The sequence below is a fragment of the Myxine glutinosa genome, chromosome 13, assembly GCF_964187855.1.
Source record: "Myxine glutinosa chromosome 13, kmMyxGlut1.1, whole genome shotgun sequence".
NCBI lineage: Eukaryota > Metazoa > Chordata > Myxini > Myxiniformes > Myxinidae > Myxine > Myxine glutinosa.
In genome coordinates, this window is record NC_136273.1 from 98,340,050 (window position 1) to 98,352,549 (window position 12,500).

The 12,500-nt window shown below is 43.6% G+C and overlaps 1 protein-coding gene across 5 annotated transcripts in view; it reads left to right on the forward strand.

Moving 5' to 3' along the window:
• The window catches only part of LOC137439138 (SUN domain-containing ossification factor), a 115,221-nt gene that overhangs the window by 53,235 nt on the left and 49,486 nt on the right, over positions 1-12,500 (forward strand). For all 5 annotated transcript variants that reach the window (XM_068134856.2, XM_068134855.2, XM_068134859.2 and 2 more), the window contains 3 exons: positions 1,966-2,073; positions 5,342-5,447; positions 9,640-9,695. In XM_068134856.2, coding sequence (XP_067990957.2) covers positions 1,966-2,073; positions 5,342-5,447; positions 9,640-9,695 — 270 coding nt within the window. The remainder of the gene's footprint in view (positions 1-1,965; positions 2,074-5,341; positions 5,448-9,639; positions 9,696-12,500) is intronic.

Consider the following 12,500-nt stretch of genomic DNA (forward strand, 5'->3'; position numbering starts at 1 on the left):
ACCTGTGATATAATCCTGTTATTGACTTCTTGCTGCGAAAGACAATCAGTGACCTGATTCTTTCAACAAAGACATCACCGAAGCATAATAGAAACTCACCAGATTGATATACTGAGTTCAGAAAGTAAACCCAAGTCAAGAAAGAAAAAAAATTCCATATTAAATGGCAAGTCTGTATATATATATATATATATATATATATATATATATATATATATATATATATATATATATATATATATATATATATATATATATATATATTGTCGTGTGTCTGCCCTGTAGTGAACACCGCAGGGCGACACAGATGACCAAACGAGCTTTAACTCCAAGGCGTTCAAACCAATGGTGATGGTATTCTTTACATGCGAGGGAAAGGAGAATGACGAACCTACCTGGACGGCATCCACCCAACATCTTCAAACCTGCGATAATAAACTCAAACCCGACACGGAATTAAAATGTACAAAAATACCGGCTTTATTGAAGAATGCCGGTAACAGAATAAAACATTATTCCTAAATGGAGCACCCCCAAACAGACTCGTATACAAACACAAAGGGGATAAATAAATTAAAGTAAATAATGTGTAGGCGTGTACTCAGCTGCGAGCGGCTTCTGAACCCCATCGGGATTCGGCAAAACCCTGCGTCCTTGGCGGGAACAGGACGCTTTGCCACGCAGCTCGCGAGTGGGAACAGGCCTCCGTGCACAGTTCGCTCCTCTAGCCGTCGAGAGTGCAGCGAGCAGGCCGCGCCCGTCCACTCGTTTCTGCTCCACACAGCACCGCTGCCTCTCTGGTTCACTCGGCATGGCCCTCAGCCGTCACGAAGCCACGGCCAAGCGCACCAGAGTCCATGAGCCGCGTCCGCCTTTCCTCACGTCAAAACCCAAACTTAGGGATATAAAATGCCGACTGCACAACACCAATGTCCCACGCAAGAGAGCAAAAATGGCACAGTTTGCTGTGAACTCCCGGGTGTAAGGGGGATAAAATGTCGGAACAACATCTTTTGTCTTCAAGGCTCTGACGTCATGCCATGATGTCTCCGTGTCCACTCCACCAATCCAATAGTCCCATATTAGCAGTCCTTGCGCCAATCAATCCCGGACCAATCACTGCTCTTCAGGACGTGGCCTCCCAGACCTCCTGTGCCTGTGTGCTCACCAGGTTGGTGGTATCCTCGGTAGTTTTCAATGTCCTGCTTCCGGTTGGTTTTTATTTAGTGTTATAAATGTGCGATTTCCTGGCTATGTGTGTGTGCTGCTGGTGTCATAAGGAACAGAGGAAAAATAACAGAGGCCATTACATACAGGGGATTAATTACCCATAATCCCTAACTAATTAACATAACCCCACCCCTCACGATGGGAACGAAGATACGAGCTCACACGACATACGGTCTATCAGATCCCAACTTATGTACATGGGGTTTCTTCTTCTTCACGACAGTCGGAGCACACTACCTATGCAATTCTACCTGGACTAAGGTAATGCCGACCCCCCACAAACGTAACAATATATAATATCGGTTTTAGCCCGATCACTCAATGGGGAAGAATCACTGAAAAAACAATTCTACGGATCCGGATTCAAATCTTCACCAAAATAGAAACGATTCATGTCATACACCCAACCTGTCCACCAAATTTCGTTTGAATCCATCCACAACTTTTTGAGGTATCCTCTTCACAGGCAAACAGACAGGGGTGAAAACATAACATCCATCCACCTTCGGTGGCGGAGGCACAAAGGTAATTCTAAAGGGTTCAAAAAGGTAATTCTAAAGGGTTCCTAAAGTAGCAGCTGTGGTGTATTATATGTAAATTGTGGGTGGAGTCAGGCGAACTATCTAACCAATGGGTGGAATTCACACACAGCTCCTTACATGGTATAGATGAGAATGCCAAAAAAGTACAATCATGTAAATGGAGCTCATCTATTCCCCTGTTGTTTGTCTCCAGGGTGATCATTGAGCTGTGTGAGATGGTACAGGTGCGTTTGATTGAGACCGGAAACTTGGAGCTTTTCTCGTCCATGCCAGCAGAGATTATCATCATGGGAAGTGACAGGTGGGGTCTGTGTTTCTTCATAGTGTCTGTATATGTGACAGTGATGAATTTGGCAAGTGGAGTCATTTGTCTATGCTGTACATTAATCTTCTATGTCTGTGCTCTACATTTTATTTCTTTCCTCTTTTCTCCTTTCTCCTAACCTTGTTGGGCTCCATCCGCCACAACCAAATGTTTGGTTTTCCAATCCATCTCTGGAGCATTCGCTTGCTGGTTATAATCTTTCGAGGTGTGAGCCTAAAGGTGGAAAGACTTTTTGTTTAAGGATTTCCTTTCGAGGAACAAATTGTGTTGTTTTTAGTTTTGGTATAAAAGGTATAAAACACATGGACACTTGTTTTAAAGTCGCGCTTGATAGAATATTGGGGTCATGTGTGTGTTGCGTCATCCTTTTCAAGGTTTCTTTTTCTCATTCCATGACTTTTCCAGAACTGCCATATTGTAGATTTACATGTGCCAACATTGATTACTCTGCACATGCTGTTAAGCCGTTGTGTATACAATAGTTCTTAAGTGTTTTGTGTTCTGAAAGAAGGTGATGATGCTTTCTGTTTTGACTTTGCAGAACCTACACTTGTCTTGTTGACTTTTTGTGTCGTTTCTTTTTCTTATACCATACATGGTCTAGGCTTGTGGAAGAGCTAGGACACAGAAAATAACAGGACACAACATAAAGGGAACGGCAGGAGACAGGGGAAATGTCAATAGTAGGGCGTAGGGTAAAGGTAGACAGAGACGGACAAACAAGGGATGCAGGTAACGATGAGGGTCAGGGGAGAACGCAAGGAGTGGACAAGATGGATGCATAAGCAAAATTGTTGTTGGAGAGGCAAGATGGTTTATCGGGTGAAAAAAGATCATGGCTTTGGATGGGGGACTTGAGATGGTGGTGAACAGCTGTCTTGAAGATTGGAAGAGAAGACTGACATAGAAGAGAGTGTGGAAGGTGGTTCCACTGGTGGGAAAAGAGTGGTTCTGGATTTACGATGTTTCATGAGGGTAGGGTTGCTCGTGGACCACGTGCGTCATGCAGGAACTTGCGAGGGTGGGGGCACAGAGCACGGAGAGGGCAAAGGGTGCAAGACCAGAAATGAGGCAGAAAAAGACAGCGAGACCACCGATCTGTCGGCGAAGCGATAGGCCCATCGACTCGGCTTGATCGCAAGAGATTTCAAAAATCGTGAAGGCCTTGGTTTCCATGGCGTCAAGCTGACCAGGATGTGAGGCAGTGGAGCCAGCTCAGAGGGGAGAGCAGTACTCCATCAAGCTGTGGATGAAAGCCTTGTAGATGGGTATGAGCTCAGGTTTGCCAAGGAAGACTTTGCACAATGGAGGATGCCCAGTCGGCATCTAGCTTTGGATGCCAACAATGCTGACAACTTTAGATGCCACATAATCCAGGAGAGACGAATCCACGTAATCTAATCTTTCAAAGAGCCATTCTCACCTCATAAAAGGGCAGACATTCACAGTGACTTGTAATATGGGCCCTGAATGTGCTGATGCTCTTGCGTCACACCATCGCCTGCTTGAAGATGGTTACGTCAAAGACCTTGAGAATCATTTGGTCTCATAACAGAAGGCAGTGGAGCTGTTATTCTCCCACCCCAACTGTTTTGTGGCCTCGCAGTCTTCCATCATCTTTTCTACAGACTTGCTCATCTTGCTTTCACCGCACTTTGCCCTTTCTCATCCCCGCTAGAATACGAACGTCCACCAACCTATTTATGGGGATAAAGAAAATGTCACTACCTTAACCTGTCTGGAGAACCAAAAGTTTTAAAGCTCTTGGACCTCATCACCTTCAAAAGCACATTCCTAGTTACCACTCTCCCTGTGACCCCACTAGTCTCGGTTTTGCTCTTCTCCTCTTTTAATCCCGTTTCTCTCTGTCACATCATATTCTCCACTTTGAATTGTCTTCCCATACTCTTTCTTCAACTCAAGTTGTCCTCCATACATTGTACACCCATGATGTCCCCTATTTTTTTTTCCTTCAATTTATATTACTAGGACGTGCCCGTACGTGGGTGCCCGTTCCTTGCCAAAAAAAAAAAAAAAAATGTCTTCGCCCATGGGCCCATGGGCGTGCCCGTAAGTGCGTGATGTGACCGTACAATGAATGTATCGTCCCGACGCCGCAGCTCGGATGGCGCTGCAGTTAATCGGGCCTGTATCGGCAGAGTTATTATAAACGTGTACTACAATCGATCGTACCTTACAGCGTCTGCTCGCCACGTTCAGCATCAGTACGTCGTCACTATGACTATCCGTAAGTCCGGAAGTGACGTCCTCATTTGACTGTCCGGAAGGTCGCATATCGCAGTTACGATGAATCGCAAATTAGTTTTAATTAGTTTTAAAACATAGTTTAACGCCAACATAGCGCCAACATAGTTTGCCAACGTGAAATAAATGAATACGCTCTCAAATGTGCCGTCCGAGGCAGAGTCTGTTCGCCACGTTCGGCACACGTGATAGCTCGCTGCTCTCTGATTGGTTGAATCGTTTTTTGGACATAGCTCGGTAACTACTTCTCCGATTAATATGAAACCTTGAAAAGGCACATCCTCGGGTCCCCAGCAATATATCTGGCAAGTTTCAATTAGATCGGACCCGTGGTTGTCGAGAAACAGCGGTCACAGACAAACACACACACACACACACACACACACACACACACACAGACACACAGAGATTACTGGAATTATAGATAGATTCTATTAAACCAGACTTGGTGGTGTAATGGTTTGAGTGTCTGCTCCGAGTCTGGGAGGTCTGCACTTCAAATCCCGGCCGAGTGAAACCAAAGACTTTTAAAAATAATGGTACTTCCTGCTTTTTTGTTTGATGCTCAGCATATTTTAAAAGGATAAGAGCAAATACAACCCCCACAGGTGGCATATATGGGGAGGAGGAAATTCCTCTTGAGCAAATGCCCCGCTGAGTGCGTTGAGAAAGGCGGCGCCATTGTTGTGGCATCACTGGTACCCAGAGTAGCTTGGAAAGTGAAGGAACTTTTCCCCAAGCTCAGTGACTGTGTTTGTCTCGTCTAACAGTGCAGTATTGTCTCGTGTATTTGTCTGCATGTCCATGTGTGTGAGATGTGTATTTGGCAGCTCCACTTCGGGCCTTAGAACCAATAAAAACAACCCCCGCTCCATCTTTTAACATGCAGCTTCAATTATCCACTGATACGTTGTACTCTGTATAATTAACTAGTTTATACCTTATTGTTACAACTTCTTGTTCTCTGCTGAAATGGCAGGTATCCAGCCAGAGAATGGCTAAATCTGGGCAAACTGCAGGCTGAGCCTCTGAGAGCTATCCAGACCTTCCCTGTACAGGAGCACGTATTCATCCGTTATGTCAAGGTGAGTCCACTTTCTGAATACCTGTGTTTATAAACTTTCTTGTCCTACATTTACCAATGGGAAGCACGTTACAGGTAGTGAATTCCAGAGCCAGACAGCATGAGGGATAAAACTATCAGCATAGCCTTTTGTTCTGCACTTTGGATCAGCTGTAGCGTATGGGTGTGCGGAGATGTCAAACCGGGTCAAACACTTGTACGGGACGAACCAAGTTAGAAACTCCAACAGAACATTTGCCATGAAAATATCTGTAGAACAAACCAAGAGTGGCACCTGACCTACGGTGAGAGTGGTTGAAAAGTTGAACCCATCTCCACACCAACCAGGTTGACGATACGTTTCTGGAGCCTAGCAAGTAAAGATCAGTGGCAGGCCAATTGTGGCAACAGCACTCCATGAGGGGACGTATAGTTGCCTTATACAGGTACAAAATGGCCTCAGGAGGTAAATACCTCTGCGCTCGTTAAAGACAACCAACTCACATGGAAGCACTTTTAGCAATACCAGAAATGTACTTATCCCAACGGAGGTCAGAAGACCTGTCCAGACCAAGTAGCCGAATCTCCGATGATTCTGTTCAGGTTGAAGATTCCATGTACACAGAATGGAAAGACCTGTTTCTCGAGCGAGATATGGACAACAGTTTAGTTTTCTTTGCATTGAGGGTTACCAGCCAGTCGTGCCCCCACTTCAACACATTCTCCAAATCATTGTCCAGAGAAACTCCGACCTCATTACGAGTGGCGTTGAGTGAATCAGCAGATGCACAGTAGAGTGAGGAATCATCAGCATACATGGCTAGCTGAGACGGAACATTATCAGGAAGATCATTGATACAAACAAGGAACAATGGGGGACCAAGGACAGAACCCTGTGGAACACCAGAATTGATGGAGCAAGTCAGGGAAGATTGACCCTCAAGTACCACCTTCATGTTGTGATTTGTAAGGAAAGCTGAGATTATTGAATGCACCACTCCAGATACACCATATGACTGAAGCTTGTGGAGCAGACCCCTGTGCCAAACTTTATCAAAGGCTTTTGAGATATCCAAAGCAACTAATCGAGCTTCACCCTTGAGCTCCAATGCCCTGTTGAAATGATCTGTAATTAAGGATAGCAGATCACCTGTAGAGTGAGAATAGCGAAGGCCATACTGGCAGTCAGTGAGAATATATTTATATCACCAGTCAGGAGGTTTGTAGCCAGGTATATTAAAATCAACCAAAGAAGCGCACTGACCCTATGACATGACGATGACATGACGATGACATGAATGAATGAATGAATTATCGTTTTAAGGCTGTTTTCCCCGCTAGAGCGGGGGTTAGCCTTGCGGGCCCCATGACAATCATGGTTCCTTGTTTGAGGCAATGTTTTTATGGCCGGATGCCCTTCCTGACGCCAACCCTTGGTCACGCTCTTACGATGCGCAGGGATAATGCGTAGACATCATGCACATAAATTATGCCAACAGATCACTTCCAAACTAGGAGGCATCCGTGTGGTGCTCAAGCCTTTGCAGACTGAGATTTAAAGCTCTATTGTCACGAATAGCTGAAAACAGATATGTCGATCTAGATTTGGCCTTTGTTGTGGGCTCATCAGGCCAAAATACTGCTGATCGTTCACTCGTGACCATATTAGTCTCATTAATAAACCAAATTGAACCCCATAACCGGACGAAGCAGGAAGGCACACATCGAGTCCGATCACAGCGCTTGCTGCACGACCTGCCAGCAACAAGTATCGCCACAAGTGGCATAAACATCAATAATTCGAATGAATAACGAGGAATGTGAAAACGTAGAAAGAAATATGAAAGGAACAAAGAACAAAGATGTCGGGAAGAACCTGGATAGATAGATTACAGCAGTAATTCCCCAATGCTCAAACGCAGGAAATGGTACAAGCTACCAGAGGTCCATCAGCGGGGAAGCACAGTCCACACAGCATCAGGACCTGGTACAATAGTAATGCAACAGAAAACCAAACACCACAATGGAGTCATCAGAAGGAACCAGAAGAAGTAAAGAGCAAAGATGGAGTCATCAGAAGGAACCAGAAGAAGTAAAGAGCAAAGATGGAGTCATCAGAAGGAACCAGAAGAAGTAAAGAGCAAAGATGGAGTCATCAGAAGGAACCAGAAGAAGTAAACAGCAAAGATGGAGTCATCAGGAGGAACCTGAAGAAGTAAAGAGCAAAGATGGAGTCATCAGGAGGAACCAGAAGAAGTAAAGAGCAAAGATGGAGTCATCAGGAGGAACCTGAAGAAGTAAAGAGCAAAGATGGAGTCATCAGGAGGAACCTGAAGAAGTAAAGAGCAAAGATGGAGTCATCAGAAGGAACCAGAAGAAGTAAACAGCAAAGATGGAGTCATCAGGAGGAACCTGAAGAAGTTAAGAGCAAAGATGGAGTCATCAGGAGGAACCTGGATAGGATTCGGGTTTCAGCCGCAACTCCACAATCCTCAAACCCATCCCGATGCAGCCAAGTGAACCTTCCAGAAAATTTTCTGCAAGAATTCACTTCTCCTTAGACAGATAGATAAAGAATGTTTAGATGACTTAGACTTCTCCTTAGATGACTCATTGAAACGTGCTCTCAGGGATATTGCATTGTGGGTTTTTTACATTCATCTATAACTAAGTTTATTTCATAAAAGGATCCAGGCTCATGGAAGACCTGAATGACAAAGGACAGCAGGCTTACAAACTATCAAATGGCATGGGATGGGTGGGGGTGGAGGGACGTGCATAAGGAGGGAGGAAAGGAGGAATATCCCAAAAACAAGGACCAAGATGACCAGAAGATGAACAGAATCCTAAAGAATTGGCGTAAGTAGAAAAGGTCATGGATGTGCATGGGTGAGTGCACATCATGCGCCACATGATGTAGTGATGGGCAGTGCATTTGGAAGACTGAAGTGAGGAGGACAAGACAATGGACATGGAGAGACTATTATATTCCACAATCGGGAGAATAAGGGGATGAATTGATGCAAGTGGGTAACCATTTTGGACTTTTGGAGGATGAACAGATGAGGGTTTCTTGAGGAAACCTTGTGACAGGTGTGGCTTGGTGATGATAGAGGTGTAACACAGGATGAGCAAGGCCAGGTGTAGGTGTAGGCTTGTATATAAATAGAGAGGCCACCATCTTGCTGCTGGTGGGAGAGTGACGGTCCTTGGGAATCCACTTCCTGTCCTGATAAATCAATGAAGCGAAAGGCCTTGCTTTTGACCGCCTCAAAATGGGAACGGTGGGATGAAAACAGCACCAGCCCAGAGTGGGGAGCAATACTCTATGGACCTACGTATGAATATCTTGTAAATCGTGATGAGCTCTGTGCAGCCCAGAAATACCGTTGCTCTACGGAGAATACCCAGATGACAACCCCACTACAGGTATAAGTTATACAAACGTTTATGGCAGATTTCGAGTCCAAGGAGTTCAAGGAACTGCGTCTCTTTCAGTGGCTGTTCAGAGAAGTGGATTGGATAGCATGCACCTGTCAAAATAATATGTGAAGCAATGCTTTATTGAATATGAGAGTTTAGTGGGTGCACATGAGTTAGTTCCAGGTAGACAAACGGTGAATTGAATGTTGTAAATTGTTGGTTTCAAACCTACAACCATTTTTTGTGCCAATTTAGAGAGTGCGCCCCTTTGTCTGTGTTACCTGTGTTACCTGTGTTACCTGCGTCTGTGGAATTTTGCACAAATCAAAGCAAGACGCTGACCCCAGCACACGCTGGGACGGACATCTCCAATTTGTCACCAAATACGACATTCCAGTTGTTCACTGCTCACCTTGATCACCAAATCTTGATTTTCTTTCTCTTTCTGTTGTTAGAAATGAAAGAATTTCATTGGAAGAGAAGCTCCTGATGGGTTTACCAACAATTCACTGCATAACAGCATTTCTTAAAGAGATATAAAAATAATTCCCAAAGGTGCACAGGTTACAGGAACGTGAAATTAAGTCGAAGGAAGTACTCCGAAGATGAGAGCTTTCTTTACGTTTTAAGTGTTGGACCGAATGAATGAAATGAATGAATGAATGAAAAGTGCTGCAATGTTTGATGTCCCTCTTTTTCTCATATTAAAAGTGACATTATTTTGTGAACCTGAATGGTTTTTCATCCTCGTTGTTGTGTGCACAGTTAACTGCTTTTGGGTGTGCATTTAGATGGAGGTGCTTTCTACCCATGGCACAGAATACTACTGTCCATTAAGTTTGCTCAGGTAAGACAACTACTGTCCATTAATGTCCTGAGAGCAGATAGTGAGGGTTACTGATGACGGATTTATGGTATTGACAGACAGTGATCTATAATCATCATTTATGCATCAATAACATATTGCAAGTTTTAACATCTCCCAACCACCACATTTATCTCCAAATTCCCCAACCACCACATTTATCTCCAAATTCCCCAACCACCACATTTATCTCCAAATTCCCCAACCACCACATTTATCTCCAAATTCCCCAACCACCACATTTATCTCCAAATTCCCCAACCACCACATTTATCTCCAAATTCCCCAACCACCACATTTATCTCCAAATTCCCCAACCACCACATTTATCTCCAAATTCCCCAACCACCACATTTATCTCCAAATTCCCCAACCACCACATTTATCTCCAAATTCCCCAACCACCACATTTATCTCCAAATTCCCCAACCACCACATTTATCTCCAAATTCCCCAACCACCACATTTATCTCCAAATTCCCCAAACACCACATTTATCTCCAAATTCCCCAACCACCACATTTATCTCCAAATTCCCCAAACACCACATTTATCTCCAAATTCCCCAAACACCACATTTATCTCCAAATTCCCCAAACACCACATTTATCTCCAAATTCCCCAAACACCACATTTATCTCCAAATTCCCCAACCACCACATTTATCTCCAAATTCCCCAACCACCACATTTATCTCCAAATTCCCCAACCACCACATTTATCTCCAAATTCCCCAACCACCACATTTATCTCCAAATTCCCCAACCACCACATTTATCTCCAAATTCCCCAACCACCACATTTATCTCCAAATTCCCCAACCACCACATTTATCTCCAAATTCCCCAACCACCACATTTATCTCCAAATTCCCCAACCACCACATTTATCTCCAAATTCCCCAAACACCACATTTATCTCCAAATTCCCCAAACACCACATTTATCTCCAAATTCCCCAAACACCACATTTATCTCCAAATTCCCCAAACACCACATTTATCTCCAAATTCCCCAACCACCACATTTATCTCCAAATTCCCCAACCACCACATTTATCTCCAAATTCCCCAAACACCACATTTATCTCCAAATTCCCCAAACACCACATTTATCTCCAAATTCCCCAACCACCACATTTATCTCCAAATTCCCCCAAACACCACATTTATCTCCAAATTCCCCAAACACCACATTTATCTCCAAATTCCCCAAACACCACATTTATCTCCAAATTCCCCAAACACCACATTTATCTCCAAATTCCCCAAACACCACATTTATCTCCAAATTCCCCAAACACCACATTTATCTCCAAATTCCCCAACCACCACATTTATCTCCAAATTCCCCAACCACCACATTTATCTCCAAATTCCCCAAACACCACATTTATCTCCAAATTCCCCAAACACCACATTTATCTCCAAATTCCCCAACCACCACATTTATCTCCAATTCCCCGAACACCACATTTATCTCCAAATTCCCCAACCACCACATTTATCTCCAAATTCCCCAAACACCACATTTATCTCCAAATTCCCCAAACACCACATTTATCTCCAAATTCCCCAAACACCACATTTATCTCCAAATTCCCCAAACACCACATTTATCTCCAAATTCCCCAAACACCACATTTATCTCCAAATTCCCCAAACACCACATTTATCTCCAAATTCCCCAAACACCACATTTATCTCCAAATTCCCCAAACACCACATTTATCTCCAAATTCCCCAAACACCACATTTATCTCCAAATTCCCCAAACACCACATTTATCTCCAAATTCCCCAAACACCACATTTATCTCCAAATTCCCCAAACACCACATTTATCTCCAAATTCCCCAAACACCACATTTATCTCCAAATTCCCCAACCACCACATTTATCTCCAAATTCCCCAAACACCACATTTATCTCCAAATTCCCCAAACACCACATTTATCTCCAAATTCCCCAAACACCACATTTATCTCCAAATTCCCCAAACACCACATTTATCTCCAAATTCCCCAAACACCACATTTATCTCCAAATTCCCCAAACACCACATTTATCTCCAAATTCCCCAACCACCACATTTATCTCCAAATTCCCCAAACACCACATTTATCTCCAAATTCCCCAAACACCACATTTATCTCCAAATTCCCCAAACACCACATTTATCTCCAAATTCCCCAAACACCACATTTATCTCCAAATTCCCCAAACACCACATTTATCTCCAAATTCCCCAAACACCACATTTATCTCCAAATTCCCCAAACACCACATTTATCTCCAAATTCCCCAAACACCACATTTATCTCCAAATTCCCCAAACACCACATTTATCTCCAAATTCCCCAAACACCACATTTATCTCCAAATTCCCCAAACACCACATTTATCTCCAAATTCCCCAAACACCACATTTATCTCCAAATTCCCCAACCACCACATTTATCTCCAAATTCCCCAAACACCACATTTATCTCCAAATTCCCCAAACACCACATTTATCTCCAAATTCCCCAAACACCACATTTATCTCCAAATTCCCCAAACACCACATTTATCTCCAAATTCCCCAACCACCACATTTATCTCCAAATTCCCCAACCACCACATTTATCTCCAAATTCCCCAAACACCACATTTATCTCCAAATTCCCCAAACACCACATTTATCTCCAAATTCCCCAAACACCACATTTATCTCCAAATTCCCCAAACACCACATTTATCTCCAAATTCCCCAAACACCACATTTATCTCCAAATTCCCCAACCACCA